General features: G+C 44.2%; 2 protein-coding genes across 8 annotated transcripts; one reads left to right on the plus strand and one right to left on the minus strand.

Moving 5' to 3' along the window:
* Positions 1-854: 854 nt before the first annotated feature.
* On the minus strand, positions 855-3,752 carry LOC124070365 (aquaporin-11-like). 2 transcript variants are annotated; one of them, XR_006845178.1, is made up of 3 exons: positions 2,879-3,752; positions 2,142-2,258; positions 855-1,789 (listed from the first exon to the last, which is right to left on the minus strand). XR_006845178.1 is itself a non-coding variant. In XM_046410218.1 (3 exons), exons 1-3 carry the CDS (start codon positions 3,550-3,552, stop codon positions 1,683-1,685), a joined length of 816 nt encoding a protein of 271 aa, XP_046266174.1. In that variant the 5' UTR covers positions 3,553-3,743; the 3' UTR covers positions 855-1,682. The 2 variants fall into 2 exon arrangements, 1 of the variants encoding a protein (XP_046266174.1); XM_046410218.1 differs by having other exon boundaries at positions 2,961-3,743.
* On the plus strand, positions 1,713-15,471 carry LOC124070363 (glycerophosphodiester phosphodiesterase domain-containing protein 5-like). Of its 6 annotated transcripts, XM_046410213.1 has the most exons (18): positions 1,713-1,851; positions 6,412-6,504; positions 7,308-7,365; positions 7,952-8,171; positions 9,009-9,112; positions 9,429-9,522; positions 10,174-10,233; positions 10,930-11,028; positions 11,131-11,224; positions 11,806-11,951; positions 12,493-12,575; positions 12,892-13,042; positions 13,303-13,527; positions 13,933-14,090; positions 14,176-14,323; positions 14,705-14,787; positions 14,925-15,004; positions 15,275-15,471. In XM_046410213.1, the coding sequence occupies exons 4-18, from the start codon at positions 7,998-8,000 to the stop codon at positions 15,355-15,357; spliced, it is 1,782 nt and encodes a 593-aa protein (XP_046266169.1). In that variant the 5' UTR covers positions 1,713-1,851; positions 6,412-6,504; positions 7,308-7,365; positions 7,952-7,997; the 3' UTR covers positions 15,358-15,471. The 6 variants fall into 6 exon arrangements, with proteins under 6 accessions (XP_046266169.1, XP_046266171.1, XP_046266170.1 ...); XM_046410215.1 differs by lacking the exon at positions 6,412-6,504; XM_046410214.1 differs by lacking the exon at positions 1,713-1,851 and having other exon boundaries at positions 5,141-6,504; positions 7,308-7,444.
* Positions 15,472-15,551: the final 80 nt, after the last annotated feature.

Below are 15,551 nucleotides of genomic sequence, written 5' to 3' on the forward strand. Positions count from 1 at the left end.
GTCAGTGTTTAACTCACAATGTGAACTAGAAATAATCCACATTACAAACACACAGGCAGCTAACGAGCTGCTGTTAACTGTTAAATAGTCGTACCAGCTTTGATTTCAGCACTTTGTATTTCACTGAACTGAATTGTGGACGACTGACTTTCAACTACATACTGACAACTTGACACCGTCAAAACTACGCCGAATTAGCTATTAGCTATTCCTGTTTGCATTGTACCCATTGATATATCATTGTGGGTGTGGGCGAAACAAATTTTGGGAAACAAAAATGTCAGGAAAAACGAGTTAAAGCTCCTAAGTTGACACGTAACTTTTTGTTGAAATAAAATGGTGATATTTACGTTGATATTTTCGCATTATGACAAGTACAATAGTATACTACAACACCTCCTGAACAGTACACACGGTACAGTGTTAGCATGTAGTTTGGATATGAGACAGGCTACCGCCAGCTAATCTGACCTAAATGCTAACATGCTAACGTATAGAAAGCGCAAACAGTCTCCAAACTTCAAGTTTAAATCACCGCAACCCGTGGCGTGTGATACTTTACCATTAATGTTTACCATTTAATGTTGCCCATATCAGTTGAGTGTAAAAGCTCTCAAACTAGAGCTGCCAAGTGATTTTATGCTACGAAAGGTTTGGCGTGTTAGCATGCTAACGGCACCTAAATTTAACGCATTCAGGAGCCTCAGGTGATCAAAGTTCCTATAAAATTCATCCTCTTGGGACCAGGAATGTCTGCACCAAAGTTCTCGGCAATTCTGTGAAAACTTGTCGAGACATTTCAATAAAAACGGAAATTAACAAATTGTAAAGGCACGAGATGGAAACCATAAATGTCACTTTTTCCAAAAGTTTTTAATCGAAATACTTCATACGAGATATGACAAATGCATTAAAATCAAAAAACCTCTCACCTGGTCAGAGCATTTTCCTCTGACAAAAATTCACATTCTCACATAAAATTATCACACAAGTACTCCTCTTAGAAACGCACCATCATCACCATCCAGACTCGAGGTATTAAAGTTGTAAATTAATCTGCCTGTGTGTCACAGAGAAATGGAAGTTTCTGCAGATTTGACAGAAGGAAAAGAAAAAGTGAAGTGCTCAAAACTATATTAACAAAATCCCAACAGCTGCCCCAGAAAATATGACACCAGTACACGTTTAGCTTTTTGCCCACATTAGAAATAAATAGTAAATTAGCCTGACCGACAGACATGATAAAGACACGCAAGACTGTAAAAGTTTGGTCATCAAAACTTCAAATGAAAACTTACATCAGTGTCCAGTTTTCTGGAACTTTAACAACTGTGCAAAATTCACCCTCATTACTCAAACTGAAATACACCAAAACAACAATATTTTTGTGCTGTTTCACCGCTCGAGTCTGTTCCGAGCCCTTTTGCAGGATTTTAAAAGATCAGAAAGTTCTGTAAAGTAACGAAGCAAAGAAAAAAAAACAAAAAAGTGCAGTGAGAGTAAGAGAATCTATTGGCGCCCTGACAACAAATACATCTCGGAGTTGTTCTGTGATTTTGAAGCAGATTAGTGTTAATTTGCAAGTGATTTTCCTTCTTAAACTGTTGCAGTATCTTTCCTCTTCCAGCCATCTGCTATCATTCACGAGCTGAACGTAAACTTTGGCTGCCTTGGCATCGCTGCTACTGTGTCTTCTCTTTGTGGTCGGCGGGAACCTCCAGCCCAGCGGTGCTCTTCCCAGAGAGGAAAGGGATGATCTTCTCAAACAGGAGGATGCAGCCCGCCAGGCCTGGGGACACAGGTGGACGACACAGGAGGTCACTTTGGTGGACGTGTGGGAAGACATTTCAGGTATGAGCGGTTAAAGCCTTCAAGCACAGCACTGTTTCGGTCTCGCGTGAAGTGGTGACAGAAGCAGACTGTAGTCAGTATTTACTATACAGACATGAGTGATTATCAGTCGTCTCTAACTGCCTTAAGGTGAATAAGCGCTGAACTATTCCTTCATTTGGGGGAAAAATAAAACACAGCCTCTGAAGACACTTTACTCCTTAAAGTCCCAGTCTTCCCCACTCGGCAAACAATGTGAAATCAGACTGGAAACAGGAGGAACCAGTGACAGAATGAGCTCAGCTCCTCACCTAAAACTGGTCCCAGCCAGTAGACAAAGCAGTACTCCAGGTAGGTGTGACCGCTGCAGGGGAACTGGACGGAGAAGGCCAGGACGGGGTTAAACATGGCTCCTGAAATACTCCCACCTGCACAGGAGCACAGTCAGTCAAACAACTGGAGACATGGATAATAAACTCCTGATAGTATAAGCCTACCACTGGTAATTACCGTAATTTCCGGACTATTGGGCGCACCTGAATATAAGCTGCACCCACTAAATTTAAAAAGACAAAAAGAAGTTCATATATAGGCCTCGGGTGTCCACCTTGTCAGCCTCTTTTTCGTTGTCGCTCTCAATGTCACGTTTGTCTTGAGGCAAAAACCACCAAATTAGCCACATCATTGTTTAAGCCACAGGGTTCAAAGCGTGTGAAAACAGTAGCGGCCCGGAAATTACGGTACTTTGTCTGGGCCAATCAGCAGTTCAAAAGTCGAAAGGTGTTCAGTTGATACAAAAGTCGGTATTTGTTTTAGCTTCTCCTCTAATTTAGACTCAAGTTTCATTATTAAACAAGAACAGGTTACACAAGGCAGCTTCGTTTCCTTTTTCGCCTATGAAGCAGGTTAATTAGTTTTGGGTAATTTGAGTAAATAATAGAGACATAATATCAATATTGACAAAAGTTCTTAAAACTGGGTGGTGGCACATAACCTGAAGATTTCAGGACTTTGCTCAGGTGCCGTTTCAGTAAATTTCACCACAAACCAGTTAATGCACAGCAGATGTGTGAGGCGAGTCATTATGATCAGTGATGGCTGATCACGGCCGGCTTTATTCATCAGCACACCTGCGAAAACCAGAGCAGTGACGACAGCAGCGATGAAGTGAGCCTGAAGTTTTTCGTCCAGTTTGTGGACGTGCATGGCCGCAGCCTGGACAGCAAACGCGCAGGCCAGCTCGACGGCCGCAGCCTCCAGCACTGTCCCCCCGAGGGGGTCGAAGCATCTGTACCCGAACCTCTGGTGCCTGATGTGGACGTCCGAAAGACCCAGCGACCACACGGATTTGGCGAAAAGCTGCGCGGCGACTGCAGCGCCAAACTGGCAGGTTGTGACAGCGACGGCTGCCCGGACGCTTCTGGTCCCGCGGCAGACGCTCTCCAGGACCGCGCTGGGGTTACACGTTGCTCCCTGGAAAGTTAGTATGTGGATAACCGTCATGATGTAGGTGAGAGTCAGGCCGACCGGCGGCTCCAGCCGGGCCGTTTCGCCCAGCAGTTTGAGTTCATGCGTGCAGCAGCAGAGCTGGAAGGTGGACGCCGCTTCCAGCAGGTAAATCCGATAAGCTCCCGGGGAAAGACGCGCTGCTGCCCGGCGGGTCGCCTCGCAGAGGAGCAGCGCGGCTCCCAACACCGCCAAGGAGACGTACAGGTCAGTCATTTCTCTGGCTGTTCACGCCGCCGGTCCGTCCTCACGCTGCAAACCGGTCCTCGTTTTGAGAGCAACTTTAAAGGGTCGCAGCCGGCTTAACTTCCCTCCTTTTCGACGTCAAAGTCCAGTTGATCCAAGCGCTCGCTATGAAACCGGAAGCAAGGCCTTCAAAATAAAATCACGAATCGCCCGAGGCAGCTGCTCAACGACCACTCAATTCATCCAAATGAAAATTACCATTATTAACTTACCTCGTGTGATGAGTGTGTGCGCGCGCAGGTGTTATTTGCTCCAATTTTAGAGCCTGATAACGCTTTCAATTAAAGACCAAAAACCAACCGTGAGCTGATCCTACTAAGTATTGTCTGTTTTCCAAGCACGATCGCTCATTTCTCTATTTCATAAACCTTAATGTTTGTCCAGGTTAATTTAAAACTCATCACTGATCAGCTGCCCTAAAAATGTTAGCACCGTGATACCTAACATTTATAACTATGAATTTGTGCAGTAGCTGTCATATCACTGCTGAACCTGCCGTTCACCAGCCGTTTCTTATTTTACCTCCGAACTCTTCCTTTAGGTCTCCTCCTTGTACATTGAGGGAGTAATGCTCAAAATCCTTTGCGATATGTCGGCGACCGAGTTTTACTTTGGAGGTCGTAACAGGAAATGGTTGCAGTTATTGTGTGATCCTTGAAGTTTGTATTTGTTGGGGGTGGTACACGCATCCTGCGAGTGATTGCAGATGAGAGGCTTCCTTCAGGGCAACAACATTCCTGTAGTTGGATACTGAAGTTGCGGTTTGACATCAGCAGGGGGCGCAATATGCAGAGAACCCGCTTTTAATGCCTGAAGTATTTGGACTTTTTCTACCGCATTTGTTGTGCTGTGGATTTGAGATGAAACAATGAGGTTAAAGTGCTGACTTGCAGCACGGAGATTTTAGTGCTTTCAGTCCTCCTATTTAATGGCAGCACAGTGAAACTAACATACTAAAGAGACAAATGAAGCAGCCCTGAACTTCTTATGGAAATTGTAGTGATTATTCACTGACTGAAGGTGAAAGTGAAGACAAAGTGCAGGCCGGGTAGGGCGGAAAGCTGATGAGGTTATTGTTTACCTCCATGTGCAATGTTTCATACGGCTGTAATGGAACTTCATATGGTCATGTGGTGTGTGTGTAAACGTTTATTGCAGGGCAGTCAGGGTTCAGGATCATACCTGCACAACTGTGATTATAGTTCTGCTCTAACTATCCATCAATGTCTAAACCTTATCTGTCAAACTTGTGAACAGCTAAGATTGCGATATTCTGCTTGGGAAGCGTTAATAACATTTGCAGCCATTTTGCCCAGGTTGTCCTACACCTGCTTCCCTCTGGTAGGCGTTAGAGAGCTCTGTATGCCAACACTACCAGACACAAAAACAGTTTCTTCCCCCAGGCTGTCTCCCTGATCTCCCTGTAATCCACCTGCCATTGTATGAACCATCACACTGTTTGCACTACATGTACATATATATTTATATCTTGTTTTTTTTTTCTTGTAAATACTTTATTCTTCATTTTTTATTATTATTATTATTTGTTATTTTGTATTTGTATGGTGGACAGGAGAGAGAAAAGTCCGGAGTCAGATTCCTTGTATGGTCACACATACTTGGCATATAAAGCCGATTCTGATTCTGACCTGCAAGCCGAGCGAGTCGAGGCCAGTTGGCTTTCTGCTCAGTGGAAAATGTCAACACGTGGTTGAATAGCTATTACACTAGGAGACCGAGACTTTTCCCCCCCTCCGGTGTTTGTGAACCAAACCAGAGGCATAAACAAGTTAGGTTAGATTGTGCGTGAAGGCTTGTTTCTGTTTATTTCACTGAACCAGGGCGTCTTGTTCTGTTTGAGCACATCTGTTAAATTTTGACGTACTCTCTGACCAATGAACAAACAACCAGTTTAACTGTTAGGTTGCAATAAAACATATTAAAACATACCTTTTTTAATTCTCTCTCATTCTCACAAGTACACTTTGCAGCATTGGCACGTTTCAGTAAATACCAAAGCAGGTTATACACAGTTTTGAATGCATTATAATTCAGAACTTTCCTTGAACATATGTAGTGTAATAAGATGACGTTAAAGAAATTATTGTTATTATTGTATTGGTTATGTTCAGTACCAAAGAAGAAAATGGTTCAAATATGCTGTGAGGGTAAAACATTCATATTTAGTAGGTGATGTTGAAGTTTGCCACGTTTGTCATCTTTAGCATGTTAGCATGCTAAGATTGGCTCTAAACACAAACTACAGCAGAGGCTGATGGGAATGTCAGCAGTTTTGTTGTCTGCTTTTCCGCTGCACCTGAGGATTGAACCCTGGCAGCAGGGATGTTTATAAGCTAATTTTATTATATTTCATAAGTGCAAACCAAATTTCCTTCCGGACGATAATGTATGTATCTTCACCTGGGTTCACCTGACGTGACGTGACGAGTGTTTGTATCACTGTGGCAGCAGGTAGCAGTCGGTGTGATACTTGTGGAAACTTGTGTAAAGTGTAACAGAATGTACAACGTGGTAACTTCCGCGACGTTTTTCAAAATAAATCATTTTGTTGACTCAGGTTGAAGCTTTCACTATGAAATAATTTTATTTGACGTACTGAGTCACACTTTCAGTGATTTATTAACTACGGTTGATTTCTCTAAATGTTCTTTATGCCATTTAATTTACCAAATACATTTGAAAACTGAACTCTGCCAAGACTTATGCATATTTAAATGAGGGTTTTGTTTTTAATGTATTTTTAATTTCCGGTGCCCGTGTTTTTCAAACTCTGGTTAACTTGACAACCCCATCTCTCGAGGCCACCAGCTGCACAACAGGTAACCGAGGACGATCTGCGTGCTGCGGCTTCTTCTCTGCTGTCGGTCGGGTGGAAGAGGCGAGCGGGAGGACTATCTTGAGGTAGAATAACTGAGGCTACATGTTGGTATCAGAGTAATATGCGGTCACATCTGAAATACCGAGTCTGTCTTTTGGCATCGATGTGTGCCGGGTGATGATCAGCTTCATTGTTTATTTCTAACCCGGTCTCAGTGGATTTCTTATTGAACCACCAGACTGAATTAGAAAAATCCGTCAGTTTCATATTATCATGTTTGCTGGCTAAGGCGGATAGCTAATTACATCCGATTAACAGTTTTTACGAATGATTCGAATACAAACATTAATTCGGCTTTCATTTAACACATGTCTAAAGGTGTTAAGCAGATCCTGTGAATCGTGACTACATTTGGATGAAACATTTGACCCTAATGTGTGCGGAATTTATCAGCATAACGGCAGTTTAATCTACGCCGATGAGCAAGGCACTGCTGATGCATTTGATTATTTGGCAAGTTTTTACATCTAAAGGCACCTTTGCTGCAATGAGTGACACAACTGAGGTTTGTTTTTCTCAGATTGCAGCTCCACATTAACAATTACAGACTAATTGATTTTTTTTTTATTAATGCACACAACAGGTTGATTTCGTGTAAATCATGATGGTAAACTTTCACAACAGGTGCTATGGCAGGCGAGGCTCAAATACTGGTAATAAAGTTAGAAATTACCACAACAGAAGTCTACAAATTCCAGTAATACAGATGCTAGAAATCAGCTGCTGCATTCCTGGTTTGTTACCAACTGTATTACTTGACTGCGTCTAGTTCATTTCGCAAATATTTTACAGTGAATTGCAATAAAAGTATAATGTTCCTCCACAGCGTTCCCTCACTCGGGAGGATTACAACCATCTGAGCTGCCCTTTGTTCTCCTGGAAAGGTAATGAGCTGACCCGAGTTGCACAAGAACTGCCACATGTGAAGAAAGCTGACCGCGAAGGCCAACGTAAACAGATGAGGTCTGAGCAAGTCTGACATTTTATTACTGTGGGAACTGCAACAGATCAGAGAGGATTTCCTGTGTAATCGAACAAAAAAAATTTGCAGATTTCCTGTTGAGAATTTGGGACTGCTGGTCATTGTGAGGAATCCACTGAATTTTATGCTCGTCATTGTGTGCGTATAGTTTTTGTATGCCTGTTTTACTTCTGCTGAAAAGTGATAGAAATCATAATTCAAGCCAGTGCCCTCATTTAATTACATAGATGGATACTTTATTGATCCTGAGGGAAACTCAAGCATCCAGTAGCACATGACAGAAGTGTAGGTTAGTCAAAAAGTAAACAAAGAAGGCCTAACTGTTAGTATAAGAGATTTAGATAGTGAAACTATACTGATCATAAATAGACTAAACATATACTAAATAAACTAATGTGCGCTACATAAAGTATAGTAAAGAGTCGTAATGTAGGAGTACAGTGGTAGGATTTCATTAGAGATTCCCACATGTCTGTGCTGTGTTTCAGGTGTGTGTGAGCAGGATGGAAGGTGTGTCGGAGTGTGTGTGAGCACATGGCATCCGCGGTATCCCAGCTGCAGTTCGGCCGCCTGCGTGGTCTTCGTGCCAAAGTGCTGCGGCGCTACGAGCACCAGCCCTTCGTGACGTGCCTGTCCGGTCTGTACGGCTGCCGATGGAGACGCTACGAAAGGAGCTGCACTCAGCCGGGAGGCGCCTGCTGCAACAAGGTCCGGCACAGCAGCGTGCAGCATCTCAGCATGCAGAAATGTTTTCATTACTGGGCTTCAAGAGGGGCTTTAGTGGCTTATTAGGGGTCTACATGCTCGTCAAAACATTTTAAGTAAAAGTCTGGCGAAACCGACGGTTTCCTGTTTAAGATTCCACACAAGAAAGTCATGTTCAGAGCTGAAGCTACACATGGATTTATGTGTAGCTTCAGCACTGAACTTGTTAGTTCAAACTGAAGATTTTCAGAAGGAATATGCAGGGACGAAATAAAGTTTCGAAAATTCAGAGAGAAATCAAACAAGTGCTGACCAGCGCACATCAGATCAAATATGGACAAAAACACACTCGTCTTAACCAAATGCCAAGTAGAAACGAATGAATGAATCCTTGGCTGAGAATATAAATCATTACTGCAGGGTGTAACACGACTGAACAAATCAGTAAAACAGCGAGATGAGGAGGGGAATTAAATCTCATAGTTTCTTTTGCATCATGTTAATTAAATCTCATAGTTTCTTTTGCATCATGTTAATTAAATCTCATAGTTTCTTTTGCATCATGTTAATTAAATCTCATAGTTTCTTTTGCATCATGTTAGCCGTCAGTTTCAAGCCGACTAAGCAGAAAAGGTTTTAGCAAACGGTTAAACACACTTTAAAAGCTGATTTCAACTTCATTACTGAAACGTGATAAACCACAGGCACTGAAGAGCTTTCCTGGTCAAAGTCTTCAGCCTTCAGCTTAAGAAACAAAGCGATGGAAAAGAAAACACACACACACTCACTTTATATTCAGGGGCGGCTTCAAACGACTTGTTTTGTGTCTTCTGCTGACAGTTGGAAGGCGTCACCTTTGCTCTGCTCGTGGCGGCCTTCTGCTTAACGCTGGTGTTTCTCTACTTCTGGGGTCAAGCAAAGAATGACTACAATGACTTTGATTGGTGGGTCGAGTAGTGCTGACAGTCTGTGGTGTATGGTGTGTAATCGCTGTGCGCGCACACACACACACAGTGAGTGATGCTGCTTTCAAACGCTTCCCTCCAATCTGCTGGAGGTTTTACTGCTAACCCTGCATTACAGCTGTGACTCTGAAATTCACTGCTTGAAGACTGTCCTTCTCGGGTTGTGTATCCTGTTTGTTTATTGTTGGCTTTGGTTTCAATCACTAACAATCTTGTTTTTTTCCTTCTCTTTTTGATTTTTTTTTTTTGATTTTTTTTTTTTAACCCTTGTGTCTGAATTGGCTCTCGAGTGCAGGTTTAACTTTGGGAATCTGGGCTTCTGGTTTCCTTGGTCTGTGGTGCTGCTGGCCATCGCTGCAAGCTTCTTCACCTACGTCACTGTACTCATGGTGAGGCCGAAGTCACACTCATCACACGGTGATGAGTTTAATCCGTCACTTTGTGAGACTGTGATGAGCAATTTACACAGTTTTGACAATTTTTAGACAAAAGGATCAATGATAGATAGATAGATAGATACTTTATTGATCCCAAGGGAAATTCAAGATAAGCAATAAGCAATTTGGAAACGTGAAAATTAATTCAGTTTTGTGCAGGCAGTCATTTTGTGAGATTCTGTAATGGTTTGTCAGGGTGGTGGCAATTAATTTTTTAAAGGAAAAGTCTGCCAAAAAATGTCTAAGATTTAGATGAGATCGAGCCAGAGTAGCTTAGCTTTCCATGCTAAGCTAATCGACTAAACACATGGGGAAACGCCTGTGAATATTCTCATGCGGAAACGGCTAACCTGACTCTGTCCACAGTTCAGAATTACGCCCACCAATGCATCTGAACGTCACTGATTCCCTTCATTTTTAATTCAAGGCGGAGCCAAGCTCACTGTCTCCTCCTGCATCCAGTCTTTAAGCGAAGCTACGCTAACAGCCTCCCAGCTGTAGCTCAGTGCTTGGTTTCACAGAGTGGAGCAAGAAGGTTTGATTAAGTAATGTTAAGAGTGTTTGCTTCACCAGTTAATTTGTGTGTCTTATTGTTCTGTGCAGCTGCTTGCTGTGTGTTTGTTGTCAGAAGGCCAGAAACTCTACTTACACTGGAGTCACAAGGTAACACACACACACACACACAGGCACACAAATAAAATGCCTTGTCTAATCAAATACAAAATATAATTACACAAATACTTTTGATCAGGGCAACAGTTGGCTAATAGCTAGCTAACTGCCTGAATAACTAAACAAAAACACTGAACACCATTGGGAGATTCTGTTGGGAGGACTGATGAGTTCTTTGGGATGAAAAACACACACACACCTGGTGTATGTTGTCATGAAAACGTTGTCCCCGTTGTAAAGTACAGTGGAGGGAGTGTTGTCACCGTCACTGGGGGGAGAACCAATTCACATGTTTACCAAGACGTCATATCAGAAAAATGTGGGGGCGTCCGGCCGCCAGCTGAGGCTCTCTAGAAGTCGGGCTGTGCAACAGGACAAAGACCAGAAAGTGAATCTGCTGCCAGGTGGAGCCGAAACAGTCGCCCTCTGACTGGTGTCAGCTCTGGTCCGAGGCTCCCAGAGGCCTCTGATGGTCACTGCTGTCAAAGGGAGGTTCAACCTCATATTAAATGTGAAAAATCATGATCCTTTCTGTTTTATTAGCTTAGGTCTGTTACATTCGTCCATACCTGTGAAACTTCTTCTTCTGAATGAAGCCTTAAATAGATGACGGCACGTGTGGACCTGTAAAAAGTATTTGTTGTCCCAAATCCTGACTGTGTGGATGATGTGTGTCTTGGCTGTCAGATTGGGATCCTGGTGAGCCTGACTTTCTCCATCGTGGCCACCGCCGTCCTGTCTGACCTGTGGAGTAAAGAATGGAAGACTTTACTGCTTTCCTTCCAGGTGACTCCTCCTCTTCTTCCTCCTCTTCCTCTCATCAGCCTTCACTCGCTCTGTGTGGTTTCCAGTTGTGACGCCTGATTTAGTTTTGTGTGTCCTGACCAGGTGACGGCACCGTATTTACACGTGGGCGGAGTGTTACTGATGACGGCGCTGGCCTGGCCAATCGCTCTGCATTTCTTTCGCATGAAGGGCAGAGGTGAGCTGCACATTTTCGGTCGATTAAAGTGATGATAAACACACTCTGCAACAGTGTTGGATTGTTTTGGTAAATTCGCTCGTTCGCTTGGAATTAGACGACTCTGGTGTGTTTGCAAAGTGTGAAGCTGGAGCCAGTAGGCTGTTAGCTTAGCTTAGCATTGGGAAATGACAAGGCTGTCTAAAGGTAACAACATGCCTGTTAGCACCTCTAAAGCTCGTCAAGTGAAAATTAACACATTTTAGCTTGACGAGCTTTAACCTGTATAGAAAAAAAAACGTAAAAATGAACTTTTCTTCGCTAGGCTGATTGGTGATTTTTACATTCTGTCTTCTAACTCTCAGCAGTAAAACATTTATATTATGTATAACATTTATAAAACTGCCAAATTGTTCCCTTTTTAAGTTTAAGAATTAAGTGTTTTTCAAAAAAACTGAATTCGACCTGTTTTGGGGATAATCCTTAAGGAAATAACAGCATCTTGAAATAAAACAGATCATCCCACCACATTGAGATCATGTCATGTGATTAAAGAGATATTAACAGGTAAATCTGAATTGGTGTGTGTGTGTGTGTTTCAGTAAGCCGAGGTCTGATCCTTGGGGTGTACCTGAGTATCCTGTCTGCCCTCTACTTGGTGCCCCTCGGTCTGTATTCTCCCTGTATCAAAGAGGAGGGGACCCTGGGGCCCGCACCGGCCGTCATTGGCCACAGAGGAGCACCCATGGTGAGCGCTAACCTGAAGAGACGGTTATTAAGCTGTAGAAATAAGTCACTCGGTCATTAATTCCCTTTTTAAGGGTTAGGGTCTCATTTAGGTTCACATTTGGGAAGCTGAGGACAAGAAAGTATTTGGGAATTTTTCATGAAAACAAAAGTCAGAAATTATAAGCTGATTATAAAAATGTTCACAGATCCACTTTCTTAATCGACCTGCCACAGCAGTTAAATCCTCTGCTTCTACATTTGATTTTTAAGTCTGGGCACAAGACAAAATCCAGTGCACAGCAGCACGATGCCGGATTTGTTGTGGGATGCTGCGTGGGCCGGGTGTTTGGATACGGGAGTCCAGCTCACATCCTTCCTGTCTCGGTTGTTTGGAGGCGACGGCTCCCCGTCAGCCATGTGCTCTGTAAACACTTCTGTCAGTGTTTACGCTTCATAAGTGACGACAACCGTCAGCTGCTACACCACCACGTACTGATCATCCCTCTGTGTGTGTGTGTGTGTGTGTGTGTGTGTGTGTGTGTGTGTGACTCCATTTGCAGCTTGCTCCAGAAAACACACTGATGTCGTTTGAGAAGGCTGTGGAAGCAGGAAGTGAAGGCCTGGAGACGGACGTCACAATAAGGTCGGTTGGTCGGTCAGCAGCTCACAGCGGAAAGACAAAACAAACAGAATTTATGTGGAATTTTTGGCCATTTAGTAAAAATCTGATGTGTTTAAAAAAAATTCACTGACTGTATGTAAACGGAAGCAAAGCCGATGTGACGTAAACCTGCGTTCTTTCTAAAGGTCAGAAGGGGGCGACTTTTTCAAAAAGACGTCTGATTGTAACTTGTGAAAAAGGGACCATCAGTGTCTGAACCAAGATGGTGCCCACATTAAGATGTCTCAGACACACGCTGACCACACGAATCAATGCTGTCCTCATGTCATGGTTGTAGCTCTGATGGGGTCCCCTTCCTGATGCACGACCACACCCTGCAACGCACCACCAACATCCACGAGGTCTTCCCCAACCGGACTGACACTCCGGCTGCCATGTTCACCTGGGACGAACTGGAGAGTCTGAACGCTGGAGTCTGGTTCCTATCGGTGAGTCTTGTCCTCTGAGATTATGGACACTGCAGTGTTTACTGAGTTTATTCACGTTCGTAAACATAATAAATCCAGAATGCAGTCATATGTACACAAACTGTGCTTACAAAGTCTTCCTGAGCGCGTGTATTGATATCCTTTACGCAGTTGAGCGTTTGACAAAGCGGTGAACCCATTGGCCCATCCTTGCGGTGACTGAGCTGGGTCAGCCTGTTATGTCACAGTATTAATTGGGTATTGATGGATGTCCTCTCCAGCACGATCCGTTCGGTACAGTCGGCTCTCTGGGAGCGGACGACCGACTGCAGGCAGGAAAACAGTCGGTGTGCAGCCTGCGGTCTTTCCTCCAGCTGGCAGCTCAGAAAGACAAACTGGTGATCTTTGACCTCTACCGTCCACCAAGAGGACATCCTTACAGAGACACCTGGATCCAACGCACGCTGGAGGTCATCCAGAACGAGTCTTCCATTCACTCGTCGCAGGTGAGGCTTTGGTTCGGTTGGTGGGGCGAGTGTGAGGGCTCGAGCTCGGGGTGTGTGATCTGCTGTCCATCTCTGCTGTCATGTGTTCTGTTTCCCGACTGCATTCAGTCCTTAAAATTCAGTGAAATATTGTGATTAAAAACAATTAGAAAAATAGGATTTGGTCCAGCCAGAAAGGACAGACTAACTCGACCTGAACAGACGTGACCAACACGTGGGAGATGTTGGCCTTCAGGGGTTTCTTCCACAACCCAAACCATCATCTTTTCCTAAACCTAAGCAAGTAGTTTTGATGCGTAAACGCCAACCAAACGGCAACAAAAAACTGAAAATAACTGCCAGATGTTTAATAAGAAGCTGCCTGTTCACCATTTGTCTCCCATGCTTTTCTTTCTCCTTCCCCAGGTGCTGTGGCTGCCGTCAGACCTCCGGACTCTGGTCCAGGAGCTGGATCCTGAGCTCCAGCAGACATCGAGCATCCGGCTCCCCCTAGAGGAGCTCCAGAGGAACCACATTGTCAAACTGAACCTGCACTACAGCTCCATGTCCCCTGAGCTCATCAGGTCAGTGTGTGTGTGTGTGTGTGTGTGTCAGAGTCAGAGTGGCATTCTGAAACCTGTCCTGACTTCCTGTCTCACCTGTGTGCAGTGAGTACGCTGCAGTGAACATCACCACCAACCTGTATGTGATCAGCCAGCCGTGGCTCTACTCTCTGGCCTGGTGCAGCGGCGTCCACTCGGTCACCACGAACGCCCCGCAGCTGCTGAGGACCATGAGCTCCCCTCTCCTCCTCATGGTTAACAGCTCAACTACAACGTCTTTGTTTGGTGCAATGAAGTGAAATGTTCTTTGTAAATGAGTTGGGGCAGATGCAGCCAGGAAGCGATGGGGCTTGTTCTCAGTTTGTGCTGGGGGGGAAGAGAGGATTCAAAGCTTTGGGGCTAAAAATCAGCCTGTATATCAAGATGAGAGCTTCCCAAAAGTGAAGCAAAAGATCTGGATGGCCCCCTGCTGGCTGCTGCTTCCTCCATCTTATCATTCTGTACAGACATTCAAAACCAAGCTGGTTACTTGTTAATCTGTGTGGATTGATGAAAGAAACCCTGAACAAACATGCCAACTCTATGATGAGAACTGACCCCTCTTCTCCCTCTTCGTCTGTCTGTCTGTCCCTCAGAGTCCAGATGAGTACAAGCTGATGTGGGTTCTCACTGATCTGCTGTCACTTGTGCTGATCCTCGTCGTCTTCATCTTTCACTGGTGAATCACACATTCGCACAGTTTAAAAACAATGCAGGCAGCTGATGTGACCTCTCACTGCAGGCAGGACTATGGGGATCAGATCTGAATAGGATGAGCAGGATAAAAGTGGGGTCACATGTTGCGTTGGCTTGCAGGTGGCGAGAGCGAGAACTGGCTTTCTGCTCGGGAAGCAAAGTCGGGCTGGACAACGGCGCTTACAGCAAGTTCAAAACAGGTAAGCTGCCGTGAAGACGAGTGATGGAAGGCAGACTCAAAGAGGTTAAATCCTTCAGATTAAGATGGAGATTTTTGTACTTAAAGGTCCAGTGCGTAGAATTTTAGTGGCAGGTCAACTGAAACCTCGCCACCTCCAGAGCCAGTGTTTGGTTTGTCCATTCTGGGCTGCTGTAGACTTTCCATCCAATCACTGAATGCCGTCACGTGTGATTTGGCTTGTAGTTTCAGTACGTGACTTTAATCAGACAATACTCTGTTTTCCCTTTAGAAATGAGTGACATATGGTCGGTCTCCAGTGCAAACTCCCAAGGAGAGAAGACGCTCCACCTGGCGACTGTGACTCAGCACTGACCGTCACATACATCACAGATTTCCCCTTGGGGATCAATAAAGTCTGAGAGGAACCAACCTGTAAGATCTCAGCAAAACACTTTGTTTTCAGAAAATAAACTGGTGGAAACATCCCTTCACGTCGTTGGTAGCAGTTTCAAACATAAGTCAGATTCATGGTAGGTTGGAGTGATTTTTATCTCAGGAAAGAATTT

The sequence above is a fragment of the Scatophagus argus genome, chromosome 14 (genome assembly GCF_020382885.2).
Source record: "Scatophagus argus isolate fScaArg1 chromosome 14, fScaArg1.pri, whole genome shotgun sequence".
Classification (NCBI taxonomy): Eukaryota; Metazoa; Chordata; class Actinopteri; family Scatophagidae; genus Scatophagus; species Scatophagus argus.

Bases quoted from the DNA above. Each gene is read 5' to 3' on its own strand.
- LOC124070363 (XM_046410213.1), top strand. From the start codon at position 7,998: ATGGCATCCGCGGTATCCCAGCTGCAGTTCGGCCGCCTGCGTGGTCTT. The intron at 8,172-9,008 runs GTCCGGCACAGC...TTCTGCTGACAG, and splicing joins GAGGCGCCTGCTGCAACAAG to TTGGAAGGCGTCACCTTTGC. The intron at 12,576-12,891 runs GTCGGTTGGTCG...TCATGGTTGTAG, and splicing joins GAGACGGACGTCACAATAAG to CTCTGATGGGGTCCCCTTCC.
- LOC124070365 (XM_046410218.1), bottom strand. From the start codon at position 3,552: ATGACTGACCTGTACGTCTCCTTGGCGGTGTTGGGAGCCGCGCTGCTC. The intron at 2,259-2,960 runs GTGTGCTGATGA...GCTCCTGTGCAG, and splicing joins CACTGCTCTGGTTTTCGCAG to GTGGGAGTATTTCAGGAGCC. The intron at 1,790-2,141 runs GTGAGGAGCTGA...CTGTGTCCCCAG, and splicing joins CTGGCTGGGACCAGTTTTAG to GCCTGGCGGGCTGCATCCTC.